The sequence below is a fragment of the Drosophila mojavensis genome, unplaced genomic scaffold (assembly GCF_018153725.1).
Source record: "Drosophila mojavensis isolate 15081-1352.22 unplaced genomic scaffold, ASM1815372v1 contig_136, whole genome shotgun sequence".
NCBI lineage: Eukaryota > Metazoa > Arthropoda > Insecta > Diptera > Drosophilidae > Drosophila > Drosophila mojavensis.
In genome coordinates, this window is record NW_025318667.1 from 10,018,213 (window position 1) to 10,036,944 (window position 18,732).

General features: G+C 37.7%; 2 protein-coding genes and 1 long non-coding RNA gene across 5 annotated transcripts; 1 reads left to right on the top strand and 2 right to left on the bottom strand.

Moving 5' to 3' along the window:
* Positions 1 to 2,753: 2,753 nt before the first annotated feature.
* LOC6585121 (protein ROP) lies at positions 2,754 to 10,017 on the bottom strand. 2 transcript variants are annotated; one of them, XM_044011568.1, is made up of 8 exons: positions 9,772 to 10,017; positions 8,300 to 8,482; positions 8,072 to 8,227; positions 6,859 to 6,962; positions 3,996 to 4,515; positions 3,690 to 3,925; positions 3,454 to 3,621; positions 2,754 to 3,386 (listed from the first exon to the last, which is right to left on the bottom strand). In XM_044011568.1, exons 1-8 carry the CDS (start codon positions 9,797 to 9,799, stop codon positions 2,979 to 2,981), a joined length of 1,803 nt encoding a protein of 600 aa, XP_043867503.1. In that variant the 5' UTR covers positions 9,800 to 10,017; the 3' UTR covers positions 2,754 to 2,978. The 2 variants fall into 2 exon arrangements, with proteins under 2 accessions (XP_043867503.1, XP_043867501.1); XM_044011566.1 differs by lacking the exon at positions 6,859 to 6,962 and adding an exon at positions 7,648 to 7,757.
* A 104-nt stretch (positions 10,018 to 10,121) lies between these two features.
* Positions 10,122 to 10,297, top strand: LOC122757912. Its single transcript, XR_006358106.1, has 2 exons — positions 10,122 to 10,152; positions 10,225 to 10,297. It is a non-coding gene; the product is annotated as an uncharacterized LOC122757912 (long non-coding RNA).
* Positions 10,298 to 10,952: 655 nt separating this feature from the next.
* Positions 10,953 to 18,619, bottom strand: LOC6585123 (alkaline phosphatase). 2 transcript variants are annotated; one of them, XM_002010726.4, is made up of 5 exons: positions 18,352 to 18,619; positions 12,183 to 13,157; positions 11,642 to 12,105; positions 11,279 to 11,583; positions 10,953 to 11,204 (listed from the first exon to the last, which is right to left on the bottom strand). In XM_002010726.4, the coding sequence occupies exons 2-5, from the start codon at positions 13,065 to 13,067 to the stop codon at positions 11,071 to 11,073; spliced, it is 1,788 nt and encodes a 595-aa protein (XP_002010762.1). In that variant the 5' UTR covers positions 13,068 to 13,157; positions 18,352 to 18,619; the 3' UTR covers positions 10,953 to 11,070. The 2 variants fall into 2 exon arrangements, with proteins under 2 accessions (XP_002010762.1, XP_032588512.1); XM_032732621.2 differs by lacking the exon at positions 18,352 to 18,619 and having other exon boundaries at positions 12,183 to 13,502.
* Positions 18,620 to 18,732: the final 113 nt, after the last annotated feature.

Sequence of the window (18,732 nt, forward strand, 5' to 3'; positions counted from 1 at the left end):
AAATTGACAGCAATTCTTAAGTATTTGTATAATCTATAATTATTCATATTCATTTTTAAAATATTTGTATATAAATTTTGATGTTATGTAAATTTCCGAAAATTTCTTCTTCGTCTTCGTCATTTGTATTTGTATCTTATATCTTGTTAAATATTTGTAATAAATTTCGTATTAAAAAAAGGAGTTTTTGTTTTCAACCTAAACGGGTTTGACAACATTCCAACTACTAGATCCAACTAGACTTTTCACTCGAATATGAATTGTTGACATTTACAGTATTAACTTAATCTCACATTGCGTACAACTCACACCCGTTTAGGTTTGATTTTATAATAATACATTAAATACTGGCTTACGATTATATATATTTTATATATTTATATAAACAACGGCCCTTTCAAAATATTTTCTACTTAGCTACAATTGTTGCTATTTTTATTTGTTTCCACAAGCAATAAACATTTTAACGTGAATTCAGAACATTTTCTTGGCGCCTGTCTCTCAAACTCACCACGAGCACACACACACACATAAAGATGTTTTTTTTTTTCTCAACACTGGCACACGCAATCACACGCCTGGCAATCCGCACACATACGCACAGCGTCGCAGACAATTCGCCAGTGTGATCCTGTCTCGATGTTGCTGAGCTGCGGTGGGCGCGAATTGTCGAACGTCGCAGCCCTGGTTGGTTGGGCTTGATTGGCTTGATCTTCGTGTGTTGGGCGCCAATAGTACATGTGTGTGAGTGTTTGCCAGGCGTGAGTGCGTGTGCGTGTATGGAGACTTGCTATGCCTTCAAAACTTGCTTAAAGAGACCGTACGCTCGTGTGTGTGTAAATCTTTCCATTTCACCACACTAACTGCAGGTCTGTGTGTGTGTGTGCGTGTGCTGTGTCGAGGCGCCAACTAGACTAATACATAAATCTATATAATATATTTGAATTAAGTGTAAATATTTGTTTCATATAAGTATTAAATGTTATGTAGAGAGAAAGTTGGGTTTTTGCAAATCTTACTTAACTAGATCTTAGAACTTTTTATTTGAAATTTTATAATAATTAATTTATAATTTGTTTTGGCAAATTTGCCCTTGAAAAACAAGACAAAAATATTGTAATTCTTTTTTTTTATATATTGTTTATTATTTTATAACAATTATATTAGAGGTTAAGAAAATTCAATTAGAAAACAATAATACTTTATTATAATTAAAATAATATATAGAGAAAAAAAACCATAAAAAAGACTGCAAATATAACTTAACGTGTATTTGGTTAGAAATTGCACTCACACACGCACATATCTACATTTATTTGTTATTGTTGTCAGCAACAACGGTAAATGCAATCCTTCGCTACTTTGCCAATAAGAATCCGATTATTGTGAATTATTATGATTATATTCATATATATGTCAGAGATTTATGTAATTAACATGAGAATTTAACATAACAGGAGTATGTTATGATAACAACTTGAAAGTTAAATGTTGATGATGTAGCAATTCTTTGTGATGTTGTAAAACTTCATAGACTGTGTCGCTACATAGACCATAGATCAACGGTTAGCGATAAATTCTATGCCAAGAACAAGACTCGAGAGCGAGAGAGATGCCGAGAGAGACGAGTGTGGCGTGATTGTTGTTGTGATGTGAAAAAGTGAACTGAGGCACGAGCGTTGGCTGCCATTCGTGGTTTTTCAGTCTGAGGACATGAATTGAAGTAACAACGACACAATCGCGACTCGCGGCGTTCGAAGCAAAAGAATAAATATCGCTTGCTGTAATACAAATTTATCATGGAGAAAATAACTCCGAGCCATCTCCGACATATATATATATATAGTTATTTGTATATATGTATATATATTTATATATATTTTTAACATTGCCTTCGTTCCAGTTATATATGTATGTATATAAATATCTATTTTGTTATTTAAAGCTTTCTGCACAGTAGTTCTTCAAAAATTGTTCTTTGCTTATGTTTTATTGGTTTTTAAAATTGTTTTTGCATGTGATTCGGAATACACGTAGTGGATTTATGTGGAAGGCGCAGAATGTTGGCTTTCAATTGTTCAATATTATGTATATAATTATATATACATATACATGTATTATATATATTTTATACACAATTGTTTAACAGCAAACTTAAATATTGCTTTTCAATGTTAGCTTTTCATGTATTCCTCAACGCATACAAAATTGAATCACAAATTTCACCACAGCGGCGCGCTTTGCGTTGTATTTGAGCCAGGGCTGTGTCTGTCTGTCTGTCTGTCTGGTGTGGTTTTGTATTGTTGTAATTATGTATGTAGTTGTTAAATTGTGCGAATTGCAATTACAATTCGATAAATCGTTATTCAATAAACAGTTTGCTGTTAACATATGCTTAACATTCTGCTGTTATGCAGCTAGAGGCGTTAATAGTGGGCAAATTTTGAAGACACTTTATATAATATATATTTATATATATATATATATTTTGGATTTATAACTGAACTTTCGCAACAACATTTTACTAATTGTCAAAAAAATGTTTTAAGTTGCTTTTCGTTTCCTTTGATTTAACTATTAGAAATGAATAAACATTGTGAACACACATAAATATATAGTTGAAAAATAAATAATTATCTAGATACATATTATATGTTCATTTTATAGATTTCTCAGATATATATATATATATATGTACTGAAATTAACGAGCTTTTGGGTATATAGTGTGGTAATACATAAAACGCGCATCTATTACATATCCGACTGCACATATATGCATATAGATAAATATATGTGTATATATATTTGCAGTGTATTGTTCTTTCGTTTTGTGGGTTGGTTAGTTAAGTGTGGTGCACATAATGTATGTCTACTGCATGGTGAAAAATGAACAATCGCGTCAACGAATATATATATGTGTCGATATATAGCGAATAACAAATTACAGATCTGGCTAAGAGATGTGCTTCACTGTACTTAATCCTCCTTGGAGAGGCTGCCCAGATCGCTGAGGAAAATTTCCGGCGACAGGATATGCGAGGAGCCGACTATCACCTCCCAGTTACGTACCGCATTGGTCACCTCGTAAGCGCATCTCATCTCCGACATGCTCACACCGCCCACTATGAAAATGATGAGGCGTGGCACATTCTTAACCTGCGTCTGTGCCTTATCCTTATGCCAATGGCCGTAGCGAGCGCTAGTCGGTGCATGATAATTGGTATTCTGTGCACGCCCCTCTAAGAACGGGAAGTGACGCTGATCCAACTTATCCTCAATGCAATCCTCCATAATGTCCTTGATCACTGGTGTCCAGCGTGACATTTGGTAGGTGCTTTCGGTGATGCGCTCCTTTCGTGGCACCGAGTAGATCTTCTTGCGTGACTGTAAAACAATGCGAATCAAGTCTGTTGGAATCGCCAGAGCATTATTTCAGTTAAACTCCACTCACATCAGCGATAACATTAATGCCCAGGTAGCTGAGATTTCGCACCATATCCTGATCCTTCGTTGACAACTGAGCGTGTGTGAAGAGCTTGGTCAGATTCTCCTCGGAGATGCCATTCTTGATCATCACATAGAGCGAAATGATGCGCACCTTATCGTAGTTGGAAACATTCTGAAAATGGGAAATTCGATTCGAAATTAGAGCTAAGGAGTTTGGTGATTCTTTGTGGCTTTGCTCACCGCATCCAACAAAATGGGTACAATGTTGCGCATATGATCCTTGATCTTCTCGCCTTCGGCATCGGTGCCCATGGCCAGATCCTGTTCGACACGGCACAGCTTATCGACATAGTTCTGATACGATTTCATGCAATCCTCAGCCAAATGCAAATGGGTGGAATACTTGGATAGCTCCTTCTGATACTGCGGCATCTTCTTGATCATTTGCGAGAGATCGCGCATCGACGATTTATCAGCTATAAAGTAGATTAAGATCAGCTATATATTGACCAACTAATTAGAGAGTGGGGCGAGGCGGAAGCTTACTGGAGCTCATGCGCTTGGAATCGGTGAACTTCTTCAAGTTCTGGGTGACCTGTGTGGAGACAACGGCAATATGCTCATGACGCAACTCCACCCACAGATCGTCGTTCTCATCGAGCAGCACCTCCTTGTCCGGCTGGTTGGGACCGGGACAATAGCGGTACACATCATTCACAATGGGCAACAGGTCGTAGGCCATCGCCTGCAATGTCAACTCGTGCAGCAGCGGCGACACACAGTCGAAGCCACGGTCGAGAATCAGCAGCTGGGAGCGCGCCTTCTCCGGTCCCTCGCCCATTGTTGGCTCGTCGGCCTTATAGGCATCCAGCTTCTGCTGCACCGATGCAGCCAAATCGATATTTCGGTCCCAGTCGCTGCGATAGCGAACATTCGGATATTCGCCTAGTGTGGCGCACAGCGTAGCGATTTGCTCGGCGATCCGTTCAATGTGCTTGCCGCGTATCGAGGCGAACGCCGGCGAATACAGACATTGGAAAGTGTCCGGCGAATCCAGCGAGAAGACCTACGGCGAATACACAAAGGAGAAAACGAAAAGAAAAGACAAGGGCGAACAGGCCGAGGCGGTTCGATTGACCCACACACCCAGGAGTTCTCTATTAATTGGGCGAACTTGTAAGCTTTTTGGCGAATTCTTACGAATGTATCGAATTTATTATCGAATCTATATTATGTATGTATGCGTATGTACGTGAAGCTGATACTCGTTTAGTTACGTTACAATTTTCAGTGCAAATGTGTTGGTGTGTGCAGTACAGCGAGCAAATGTTTATCGATTTCTTTCATTTTTCGATAATGTCGATAAGTTAAATTTATATTAATTAAATATGACTATAGAGCTAAAAATCTGTAGCACATGTATATTGTATGTAGCTTACATATTTTTTTTTAGCTTAAATATTCATCTATCGTATTGAAATCGATCAAATTATTTAGATTTATCGATGATTCATTATTCGCTTTTGATCAATTAGTTTTTATAAGAATTGTAAGAACAAGGGTTAATTTAATCGATATATGTAAGTTTCATAGTATATCGATTTATCGATTGCTGTAACTTTTGATCATTATGAAGTTTAGGAAATAATTTGTAGTATGCATAATTAGATATAAATTCATTTGCTTGCTGTTTACCATTGTTCAACACAATAGCACGAATAAGCGAGAGCGAAAGAGACACATATAGACAGAGAGCGACATGCGATGCTCAGCATGCTGACCGTTAGACAAATGAGAGAGAGTGAGCGAGAGTGTACTTAAAAGCTAATGACATACATATTTACACAGAATGAGCGAGTGAGCGAGACAAATAGATAGAGAACACGCAACCAATTGACAAACAATTACATTTACAGATTATTAATATATAACATATATACATATATATATAGTTTTTTTTTCTCTCTTTTTTAGTATATGTGGTATATATGTGGTATTTTCATTTGTGTATTGATTTTTTTTTTAGCCCTGGGAGTTGTACTCGCCGCATCACAAGATGACGAATAACGAGTAAGCGACAACGCGAACGAATGCCGCTTAAACGTGCCTAGTCACATTGTGAGTGGATCGACGAGTAAGTTTGTTTCTTATGCATTAGGTTCATTGTTATTAGTTATTGTGATTTGTTGTTAAGTTGCTTATTATTAGTTGATATTGAGTGTTTGGTTAGGCACGATTTGCTTTTCTGTATACAATTCACATACATTAAATTGAACACTACAAAACAAGTTTAACAAAACTTAAGGAGATTCAAGTTTGGAGTTTACGCTCAGAATAGTTCTACGTATACACATACAGATAGAGAGAGAGAGAGAGAGAGATTGTGAGTGAGAGATAGAGAGCCACTTTGGCCAAGACAGTGTTTGAAAGCGATCTTGTGTATTGGTTAGTTGGTTTGTCAGTAATTACAACAAATAGAAGTACAACACATATGGTACATATACAACAAGGCAGAGATGCTTAGGCAGATAGATGGGGAGAGAAGGGAAATATAGATGTTCTGAAACATTAAGGAACACTGAATTAGACTTGGGTAGCTCATGAGTGAGAGAGCCAAAATGAATGGCTCGATCGCTCATTTTGGTTCATTTTGCTTGTGATCACTAACGACTCAAGAGCTATCAGCAAGTGAGCCAGTGAGGCAAATGAGTGAGTTGGCTCACTTCATAAAAAAGAGCTAGTGAGCCGGTACATCTCAACGAGCTTCTTTTACCCAAGTATACACTGAATAGTGTTGAGCAGTAGGCAGAGCAAGATAGAGCAAGTCAGACAGAGGCAGAGAGAGAGAGAGAGAGAGGGAGAGCGCTAGAGACAGAAATAGATTAATTAGATTTGGTTTCTAAATAATGTTTTTTGCTCATAAAAAGCGAAAATATGGCTCGCGCTTATGTACAAGATAGGTAGAGATAGATAGATAGACTGAGAGAGAGAGACAAAAGAGAGTTCCACCTCAACTACGACTTGACTTCGGACTTAACTTTAAGTTAGTGCTCTTCCAAAAGGCATATGTCTATATATAAAGCGATATCACTTATGTACAACAGAGATAGAGATACAGAAAAGAGAGTAAGAGAAAGAGCTAGATTATTAGCTTAGCTTAAATTGGTTGGGTTTAGAATTTTAGTTAATGCTCTTGCTTAATGCCTTTAAATAGTGGGAAATTTGACTTTGTCTAATGTACAAGAGACAAAGTGAGGGAGAGAGATAGATAGTTTAAGAGTTGGAAAGAGCGGTATAGAGTATTTGTATATTGCACACGCTTAACATTTAATATAACATTTATTTATAGATTTTTGTTTTGTTTTTTTTTCTTTTTTTTGTTTTTGTTTTTTTTTTTTGTTTAGCGCACCTGGCATTCATATGGTAGAAATGCAATATTAATCTCCTTTAGAGTTTTGATCTTTCTTGCAGCGCACGATTTACACAAATCGTTAAATAATTCCTCCGGGCAAACTATAATTATAATTTTTATACGCACATCAAATTTAGCTCAAATTTACGATATTCTCTTCTAAATTTTTGTTTACTTTTATCTATTGTTTAGCTACAAAATATGCATAGTATATATGGCATTTATTATGTAAGTGTAATGCATGTTTCATTTCTTTATATATAGATATAAATGTTTTGGATATATAGTTGCTTAGTGCTACGCTCTGAAAAGTAAACTGAATTTGATCGAGTTTCGAGTATGAATTAAACCATAAAATGTGGACAATAAAACACAAGAGGCTAGGACATGTACAACAAAATAATAAAGCAAATACAGTATAGCCTGCCTAAGGCGATCTTCTTTACTCATTTCATCTAGTTTTGAAAACAAATTGATAAATTAGTCGTTTGTTTTAGGCAGATCATACTGTACAGTGTATGTGGCTTGTATGCGACCCAGTTTTGGCAGTTAGTTGTCAGAAGCATTCGCTTAAAAATATATTTTCCGTGTAGAACATAACACGATTTACGGCACAGTTGCATTAGTAGTAAAAGACAGAGAGAGCGAGAGAGAGACAAGTCACTGCAACGTGTAACGAGCAACGATAAGCGAGAATGTTAAATGCTTCGTTAAATTGGTTATTTAACAGAGATAGAAATAGAGAGAGAGAGAGAGAGAGAGAGAGAGAGTGAGAGAGAAGTATACCTGCGCTTCATAGGCCAAAAAGGCAATATTGATCTCTTTGCAGGTGCGCACATAGCGACGACAAATGTCTTTGTGCGATTGCAGCATTTCGAATATGCGGGGTGGTATCGCTACACAATATACATATATATATATATACATACATAATGTACAAATATATGTGCATTCATAATACATATATATATATATATGTATATGAGAGTCATAGGTTGCATATACATAGGTGCACGTGGATAATATTAACGGGGATTTCATGGAAAAATTTCAAAACAGAAATCAATAAATTAAATGAAAATCAAAAGAGACGAATAAAATAATAGATATAATATATGTATGTATATATAATATACTAGTTCACCAGACAATCAATTGCTATATATCGGTTATCTTTAGTGTATGGTCTGGCTGAACGACTGACACATACCCTCGGTAAAGAAAACATGCGCATAGCGATACATCGGACGCGCCGGATTCTCAAAGTCGCGTATGAGCGATCTCACAGATTCGTCCGATGGCGTTATCAAGTAGATGGCATCCATTGTCGGCAGCGGCTCTCGCTTCTTGTTGATGTCCTCAACCACTGTCGAGGGTAGTTGAAGAAATGATTAAATACAATAATTGACTTGGGCTGGGCTTTGCCTGTTGCACTCACATGTTATGCCCTCGGCGCTAATCTCGTGCATCTTGGTGCAGGCAGAGACCATGCGCATGCCCAGCTTATCGACCACCAGGACACGCCACTCAATGCCACCGGCGCCGGCTGCCTTGGCAGCGCCAGGAGCGCCCGCCTTTTTTGGTGGTGGCGGCTTATACTTCACCACCTCATTCATGATCTCTGCAAAGGAGTAGAACAGAGACAGTAGGCATTAAATATATATTTAACATATACTGCAAAATCTATCCAATCTGTTGCAAGTTAGAGTATGGGACATGGCTACTTAGCCTGCATCCATGCTTCATCTCTTATCTTCTCAGAAACTTTTCAGACTAATTTCCTTTTCTATATGTGGGCATAATAGTGTTGGCTATTTTAGATATGAGGCTAGGCCTTCATCTATAAGGGCTAGAGCTAACAAGCTTTCAATATGGCTTGCAACTTGTACGATTAGTGTAGCTGACTTTTATATAAGCACACATACATGTATCTGCACATATACACATATATATATATATATATATATGCAGTACGTGTAGCGATTAGTAGAGATAACAAAGCTAAACAGCTGCCATAAATCAAATTAATTTGCATTAATTTTCTTATCAATGTAATCTTATCAGATATAACTGACATAGCTGTAGATACCCTGAATTCCCGCTAAAAGTAGCTATTTTTTTAGCTGCTACCCAATAGTAGGCAGCACTGCTGTAAGTTTAAGATGTCAAAGTCATGTTTAGCTACATTTACACACTCCCGAAACCCCATAACTATTACTCATAACCCTGATGACTCAACCAGTAACAGCAGCAACAAAAATAATAATAACAAGAAAATAATAATAACAGAGCGTGAGCAGACCTAAGCATGTTGCGACAACATCAGTTTCTGTCAAAGTCTTTTTGATTGTGTCAGTGAAAGGCATTGGCAGACAACGAAAAAGTGTCAACTGTTATTTGCGAGCTATGGAAGCAAGTAATTTGCATGCAATATTTGCATTGGTGTGAACATTTGTGCAAACCTTTGCTGCAAATTATTTTTTAACTTGCTGCACAAATTGTTTGCATCGTATGTACCTAGCCACCTGATTGATTTTATGCCCTATGTGGGGGGGTTGGGTGTTTGTTTCCTGAGTGGGTGCCAAAAATTGTGTTGGAAAAATCGATAGGGGCTGCTGGTTTGGGGCTGTGGTTACAGCCTCGTTTGATAAGAATATATAAATGGTAATTTTTCCTTTATAAATACATATATTTTGCATATCAGCAGATGCTAATTATACAGGTACATAAATAAGTAAATAATTAGCTGTATCACTCTATATTCAAAGGGGGCGTCATAGCTATCACAAACATGTCGACCCAGTTGTGAGTTTTCGTTTGTTTGTTTGTGTGTGTGTGTGTGTGTGTATGTTAGTCACAACAGCACACAATTTTAACAACTCTATTGGAATGTTTGTTCATTGCACTTACTTTGGCCAACTAAAACTTTTAACGCCATGTTTTCTGGATTGCGTTGAATTCACTGACCCGGTAATTAATCAATAAATAATTTAATTTATTTTGAATTTTAGTGCGATCGTCGCACAATACACAATATATAAAACACCGTTTCACAATAATAAATCACGAATAATTTGCTACCACTGGGAACACAAAATATAACAAAAAATAATAACTTTGTTTGCTTGAAGTCGACGCGTAATTCTTTGCAGATTGTACATTAGAGCTGGAGAGCCATCGATGGAACTATCGATATAATCGATGAAGCTTTAGTTTTTCGATACATCGATGGAAATTTCTCGATGGTCAATATATCGACAATTTAATCTGAGTGGAGCATTAATACGTGCAGTCAGAAATCTTGTCTTCTTATTTTATTTGTATTTAGATTTACAAAATAACTATTTCAATTCAACATTGTAGCGAACAGAATCAATCTATTTCCTCTATACTGGCAGTTCCTCATTTAATATGGACAAATTTGTCGCTACGTCGACTAAATTGTTTTATGCAAAATTATTTGTTGTCTGATTTTCATGTGTTCTGTAAATTCTTAGAAAAAGATGTTGTTTCCCCTTCGCCTTCAACAACTAATGGCAACATATCTAATGTGATGGAGCACTTAACCAAACCAAAAGTATAACTGTTTTAAAATCATTTTTTCCTCGCAGCGAGTATTATAGTTCCACGTCGACCAGGAAGGCGCAGATTGAACGTCCTTGCTCGCATCCTTTTTCGATCGTCGAAAATGATGGCTTTATTTAATGAAAATGAAATGATCTCTAAGTTTTTTTTAATTTCTCTTAAGCAAGTGAAAGAGACTCTGTTGTATATTGTTAAGAAAACTGGACTGAATAAACCTGTTTTGTTGAACCTTACCATTCATTGTGTATGTAAATATGTATTTAATTTGCAATATATTTGAATTTAACATAGAAAAATTTTTCGATGGAACCATCGATAGTATGGATGGTTTAAACCATCGTTGGGAAAACCATCGAATACCGTCTCTATCGATAGTTCTCCAGCTCTATTGTACCACCACTGGTTAGTGGAATAAATAAAGCATTTTAACTTCAATCTCACTCGAGATGTCTGGCAGCACCATAACAGCTGAGTGGCATCTCTATAATAAATAACGCACTATTTCGTATTTTTTAACGTTCATATAATTTGTTGTATGATTAATACTAAAAAACAGAAACATCTTATCACAATATGTAATATAGGGGGAAGAAAACAAATGAATAAATTATTCTATCAATTAAGCTACAAAGGCATCAACTCCGCCAAGGACTCGGCGATTGTGCTATCACGGAAGCGTCCAATACGCAGCGCATAGGAAATAACATGCGCCACATAACTTTGTTCGTGCACGCCATGAAACAGATACGACATAGCGCCTACAAACAAAAGCAAAAGAAAGGATGAATATTAATATTAATACATTCAATATTCGCAGATAGTGCCCACTTACCACGCGCATGTATAGTCACATCGGAACCGCCGTGTAGATTCTCATTCGTATTGATGGCCGCCTGCTGCGTGTATTCCCAATCTCTCGTATCGCTGAGTGATGGGTCCTGTCGCATCATGCGCTCCGGATCCACCTGAAAGCCTTGATAACTGGTACCATATGTGAGCGTTGTATAGGGTGTATCTTCTGTCTTTGAATTGCCAGCTAGTCCCAAGATATCAGCGCCTCGGTCGGGGTGCCCATTGATGGTCAAGCTGTGCGAATGATCGGCTGTCACGATTAGCAGCGTCTCGTCCAGTTGATCCCTGTGGATGTCTCTATATTAGTAATTGTTTAACCTGCTTATCCCAAAGTCACACTCACTTTGCTTTCAGATGCGTCTGCACCGCTTGCACGGCTTCGTTTAGGGCCAGGACTTCGCTGAGAGCCTTGCGCGCATTTCCACGATGATGCGCCTGATCGATCATGCCGGCCTCCACAATAAGCAGATATCCCTTATCACTGTTACCCAGCACCTCGAGCGCCTTGAGTGTCATATTTGTCAAGGATGGCATGCCTGCATCGCTGCCATCCCGTTCGTGATCGTACTTGAGATGTCCGTTGGCAAAGATGCCAAGCACATAGTCCACGTTGGCCGCATCCAATTGCTTAAGCTGGCCGTTGTTTTGGATCACCGCATGCGACTGGCCCTGTTCCGCTTTCTGTTGTGCCCAATCTTGTATAAGATTGCGTCCATCTGTTGAGTGGCCCGCCCACGTGTCCAGCGGATCACTGTCTGTGCCGCTCACATTCGAGACAAGCATTTGACGGCCGCCACCCATGATAACCTATGCGACGATTGAGAAGTTCAATTAAGGAAAATCATAATAAGGATAAGAATCTTCCAAGGCCATCGGCTACTCACATTGATCTGCTGTCCCGTTTTCTGCTTCACCAGCTGGCGTGCGATGTCCAAGCAGCCCTGTTGCTGCGCCTCCGCTGGCATCGTTGACTCCGATTCCCAGCGACGATCTGGCACATGGGCGTACAGAGCAGCGGGCGTGGCATGCGTGACACGTGTCGTCGTCACAAAGCCTGTGCGCATGCCATCCGCTTGGGCCCAGTTGAGGATGTTCTGGACGTGATGCGTCTCCTGCAGCGAGGCACTGCAATTGCCCAACGGCACCGTGGCATCGACGCCGCCTGTCTCATAGTTGACCTTGACGCCGCCAAAGAGAGCGGTGGCCGTGGAGAAGGAGTCAGGCACCTGCTTATTTGCACAATAGGTCTTTAGCAGACCCATGTGCGGGAAGCGCTCCCAGCTGAGCAGGCCCTCCTCTTTGTAGCCATAGATTCGCGCCGCTGTCACCGTATTCGGACCCATGCCATCGCCCACAAAGAGTATCACATTCTTGGCTCGCCGTCGATTCAGCTCACGATTGAGTGCGAGCTTTAGCTCATTGATACCGCGATCGTACCACTCCTGCTGCTCCTTCGGTAGGGTCACATGCCAATAGGAGACCGTTTCCATGTCGCTAATATCGCCAGAGAACTCGTAATGGACCAGAAAGCCAATACACATGGCAATCATTAGCACCGAGGAGAAGCTAACGGCTATGATGAACACTTTGGATTTGAATACATTCTTTTGCTGTTGGCGCTGGAGCTGCTGTTGCTCCGGCAGCGTTTTGGTCCTGGGTGTGCCGCCATTCGAATTGGCGAAATTGTGACTCGAGTCGAGGCTGTCCAGCTGCACCTCAATCAGGCCCACATCGCCCAGCTTGGTGCTGTCGGTGCCCGTGGATGACATCGCAAGTGCTATCGTATCTGTATCTGTATCAGAATCTCTGTTGACTCACGTCTGGGGCGGATTGGTACGTTGTCTTAGGTTTTATGCGGCCTGTAAATGTGAGATATATGACAACGGCAACACACTCTCGAGAGCCCAACCAGATAACCGTAATAAGACGAGATAAAATTTCCGGGCCCCTTCCGCCCCGTTTCTAGCCCACTTACAGCGACGCCTGCTAAATACCCAAATAGATTACGCTTAGCTAGAACTGCGACTCGTTTAACAAGCGCGTCTCCACGTCACGGGCCCCCAATTAATGAATAGACAGCAAATTCCCCGTTGCCCACTTGAAAACCCGCACACGGCTCCTGCCTCCCACCTCCCCGCCGGAGGGTTTCCGATGAAGGCGTTAAGTGCCTGTTGAGCAGCCGTGGGCCGTGTGCTATTCGCTCGATCCGCGTCTGTCTTGCCATATTGGCAGACATATTTTTATACCCTGAACCCATTTTCAATGGGAAATCAGGGTATAATGGTTTTGTTGAAATGTATGTAACAGGGAGAAGGAGGCGTGGCAGACCCCACAAAGTATATATATTCTTGATCAGGGTGACGAGCTGAGTTGATTTGGCCCTGTCCGTCTGTCTGTCCGTCTGTCCGTCTGTCCGTCTGTCCGTATGTATGAACGCGTCGATTTCAGAAGATATAAGAGCTAGAGACTTCAAATTTTTTTTAAAATGTCCGTAATTACAGCGCGCATATCAAGTTTATCATTAAAAATCGATAACTCATCTCGATCTTTTTTATCGATAAAAAACCTTATCGAAACCCAGTTATAAAATTATATCTTCTACACCTTTATTGCTAGAGTCTCCAAATTTTTAATGTATGCTTATATGCAATTTATACAATTTCGGTTTTTGTTAAAATTTACCCCCCACCTCTAAATTCACCCCCCTCACCCTCACTTTTGTAAAAAGCGTATTTCAAATACTAGAGACTTGTGCTTTGGCAATTACATGCATATTCATGTTATAATCATAATCTAAAAGTTTCATGAAGATCGTACGTCCATAAAAAAAGTTATTAAACAATTAAGTTCTCATAGTAAGCGCACACTGCAGCCCATGCGTGTTTATGCGTGGTTGCTTGTATGTGTATGTGTGTGTGTATGTGTGTGTGTGTATGCGTTTGTGTCTGTATGCGTGTGTGTGTGTATGTGTGTCTTTATGCGTGTGTGTGTATGTTTACCTGTGTGTGCGTACGTGTGTGTGTGTGTGTGTGTGCGTGTTTCTTGTGTAAGCTGAAAGTCGCGAAAAAGTATTGAAATATCTCTTGCTCCAAGGGTTCAGGGGATCTCGTAGTCGAGCAGTCTCGACTAGAGCTTTCTTACTTGTTTTTTTTTGTAATATTGACTCGCAGCAGGCTCTAGCTAAGAGTGGGGTATATGCACTATCTGCTGAGATATGTATACATATACAGTTGCGAAAAATAAAATAGCACCACTTGCAAACGCAAAGTTTAAGAAGTTCTCCTAGGTGCATTTATCAATGTATTGATCCAATTTTTTCTTGTATATAAGCAGAAAACAATTAATAATCGCAACAAGCAAGAATTATCCCAAAAATATTAATCGTTTTTATATAATTCAAAAAATTCTCAAAAAAGTCGTAAAAATGCCGAAAAAAATAATAGCACCACTAACCCTTTTCGAGTGAAAATCTATATTTTTCGCAGATTTGAATATCTTCAAAAGCACTAATTGATGAGATTTGTTGGTTATATATCTATTTTGATTAAAAAATTTTCAGAATCTGTGAAAATTAAAAAAAAAATGGGTCGTGAAGAGCATTACACCACCGAACAACCCAAACTCATCAAAAAGTTGATTTCGGCTCCAAATTTTCACAGGAAAGTTGGTCATTTGATGGGTTGTTCAAATAAAATGATCCACAATGCATTAATCCATAAAAAAATTAATGAAAAGCGCGGATTGCGTTGAGTTCTGACCCAAAATCATGTCACTCGTCTCATTTACGAGAGTAAAAGGATCCTTTTAAGCCGGCTACTCAACTGAAAAAGGACCTAAACATATCAGCAATGGACCAAACAGTACGGAAATATTTAAGACATCTCGATTTGAACACTTTCCGTTCAAGAAAAGAACCATATTTGAATATAAAACACATTTCCAAACGGATGGCGTTTGCAAAAAAGCAGTCTCATACTAATACACTTGATCTGCTATGTTTAAGGGTTTTTTTGTATATCTAGGACCGAATTCTAAGTTCTGTGGATGTCTCACGTAGGACCGCGATCCTTTTCCACTAAAAATTAGCATCTTACTTTCATTATTCAAAAGTATGTTTCTTCATTCCTTCGTAGACCAATTTTTGTGTTTCCCTTGCAAACGCCATCCGTTTGGAAATGTGTTTTATATTCAAATATGGTTCTTTTCTTGAACGGAAAGTGTTCAAATCGAGATGTCTTAAATATTTCCGTACTGTTTGGTCCATTGCTGATATGTTTAGGTCCTTTTTCAGTTGAGTAGCCGGCTTAAAAGGATCCTTTTACTCTCGTAAATGAGACGAGTGACATGATTTTGGGTCAGAACTCAACGCAATCCGCGCTTTTCATTAATTTTTTTATGGATTAATGCATTGTGGATCATTTTATTTGAACAACCCATCAAATGACCAACTTTCCTGTGAAAATTTGGAGCCGAAATCAACTTTTTGATGAGTTTGGGTTGTTCGGTGGTGTAATGCTCTTCACGACCCATTTTTTTTTTAATTTTCACAGATTCTGAAAATTTTTTAATCAAAATAGATATATAACCAACAAATCTCATCAATTAGTGCTTTTGAAGATATTCAAATCTGCGAAAAATATAGATTTTCACTCGAAAAGGGTTAGTGGTGCTATTATTTTTTTCGGCATTTTTACGACTTTTTTGAGAATTTTTTGAATTATATAAAAACGATTAATATTTTTGGGATAATTCTTGCTTGTTGCGATTATTAATTGTTTTCTGCTTATATACAAGAAAAAATTGGATCAATACATTGATAAATGCACCTAGGAGAACTTCTTAAACTTTGCGTTTGCAAGTGGTGCTATTTTATTTTTCGCAGCTGTACATATATGTATTTTATGTATTTTAATTTCAATAATTTTATATTATCTATAGATTTATTATATTTATATTTATAAATAGTTATTTTCCATATTAATTCATATTGGTTATTTTAAATTTTCGTATACTATTTTTTATATACTTTATACTATGTATATGTATTATTTTATATTGCCATTATTATTATTATTTTTTAACAATATGTTACGTATTAACTGCATAGAACTTCTTCAAATATATATAGAATTACTAGATGTCCCAATTTGCAAACTTTAATGTATCTATTATATATTGTGTTTCCATGCAAATCCTACAAGTTAAGATCTTTCCCCATGACATGAGTATAGGAGTTTCAGATATCAGGCATAACTTAACTTATATACAGTTCAAGTATACTCTTTGCTCAATGTGTATATCTGTCTTAGGAAATTTGATATATTTTACGCAAAACTGTTCCATGTAAACAAACAATAAAGGGAAAAACTTGAAATGAAAAGTAGAAGTTTATTTAGCAATTAGACTTTGACGAGCTACGTACTAATTGATTTTCTTTCCTTTCTCTTATAGGGTATCTCTGAGTGCTGTGACGCACGCAGCCAACTCTCAAGTGCGTACCAAATTTGAAATAAAAATAGAAATAAATTTATTACCTCATCAAAAGTGAATCCTCTGCAGACCTGTTTACGTGGTTAGCTCTGATTTCAAGCAACTTCTGAATACCCTATGCGACCTATCTGAAAAGTTTCTGTCGAATCTTAGGAGCACATCATAATTAGCAAAGCTTTAGCACATCGATAAGACTGATTGCTATTTATGACCACTTCAAATTGGCTTGAAATACGTGCCTATATATACCTATATACATACATGTATGTATGTATGTATACATATAGTAGCTGATACGATAATTTGATTCTTATCAATGGCCACAGATTTGTCATCAGGCAAATATCTTAAAAAAGTGAAAACATGAGACAATCGGAATATTTCGATTGGGTCTGACGTAAATCGGACTTGACTTTGTGATAGGATAGGATTGGATGAACGAGTATTGCTGAATTAGCTGAATTGATAGCTATGATAGATGAATAAAATAATATTACTACATGAGCACGTGTTTATACGCAGCTAAGTGGATGAAGGGCTATACTCTATGATAGATGGATGAATAAAGATTTAAATGCGAGATGGAAAATATTCTAGTTAACAGTCGATGTATTCACTAATGATAGTCTCAAGATAATCGGGAGATAGTCTTAAAAAACAATACTCTTTGCTACAATGGATGGCTGACACTATTAAAGGTAAATGGATACGCCATATACCTCAGATATTCGAATAATCAGTGGGTAGATAATAGACAATTTACTTTGTTATAGATGAGTCGTATGCCTCTATGACAGAGAATTGAACGATAAGCTGCACAGCTATATAGCTGCATAGATTTCATCATAATTGCAAATAGTAATAAAGCTTTTTCTATTACTTTGATGGAATACTTTAGCTGATATGCATAAGCATTAGCATAGATCATCAATAAAAGTGGATTTACAATGAAGCTAGCGAGGCATAAAAACTTAAGGTCAATTCGGGGAAGAGCAAGAAACAAAATACTAACGCTGCTTACAAAACAGATATGAAATAATCTAAATGAAGTACAGTTTATAAAGCTATAAAATAGTATATATGTATATTTATGTATATACTTATAGTACTAGATATCATATACAGGTAAAGGAACGTAATTCTAAACGGTTTTTACTGTGGAAATCTAATGGGGAATGAATACTAAGAAATTGAGACTATTACGCCTGGCTAACGGTAAACAAATAATTTGTTTTCATTAATTTGAAGCTAATTGTACTATGGGAGGGGCCTGAATGCATATATAAACATACATATATATATAGATGGATGTACTATTATTAACTGAGCACAACTAATTGATTTATAACAAAAAACGAGAGAACAAACAACAAGACGAGAGCAGGATGAGAGCCTCTTCTGCCAATCCCTCGCCTCTGCCTAGCCATCACTCCATCTCGCTCTCTCCCATTGCCCACCAGCTAAAGCCTGTTCAAAATAATGGCAAAAATGTACAAATTGGGATGAGCAGGCATATGTACATGTAATTGGGCAATAGTTCCGCTACATGTGTATAGTACTTACTTGACATAAGGCACAGGCATATATATTTATATATGAATATATATTGTTTTTTAAGCACTATATATTTTTATAACAATTTCTATAGTTTGTTTTGGGCCAAACAGTTACACTCTATAAATGTGCATTTAATAACAGTAAAAAAAATACCAATTTCATTTAGCTTTCGAAATATTTGGATTTGTTTAACACAAAAAAATAAACAAAAGCGCGCACTACAAATTCTCGTCCGCTCACAGCAAAAGTTTTTGCCGTTTTGCAGGTCGAATTAAACGGTATGAAAACAAGAAAACTAGCTGTAAACGAAACACACCGAAACGTATTTACCCTAACCGAAGACAAATGCCCAAATTGCGTTTGTGCTCCGAAACGAAGGTTTTGTGA

Bases quoted from the DNA above. Each gene is read 5' to 3' on its own strand.
- LOC6585121 (XM_044011566.1), bottom strand. From the start codon at position 9,799: ATGGCGTTAAAAGTTTTAGTTGGCCAAA. The intron at 8,228-8,299 runs GTGAGTGCAACA...TACCCTCGACAG, and splicing joins TAGCGCCGAGGGCATAACAT to TGGTTGAGGACATCAACAAG. The intron at 3,926-3,995 runs GTAAGCTTCCGC...TCTACTTTATAG, and splicing joins TTCCAAGCGCATGAGCTCCA to CTGATAAATCGTCGATGCGC.
- LOC6585123 (XM_002010726.4), bottom strand. From the start codon at position 13,067: ATGTCATCCACGGGCACCGACAGCACCAAGCTGGGCGATGTGGGCCTG. The intron at 11,584-11,641 runs GTGAGTGTGACT...AGACATCCACAG, and splicing joins CAGACGCATCTGAAAGCAAA to GGATCAACTGGACGAGACGC. The intron at 11,205-11,278 runs GTAAGTGGGCAC...TTTTGTTTGTAG, and splicing joins TGTGACTATACATGCGCGTG to GCGCTATGTCGTATCTGTTT.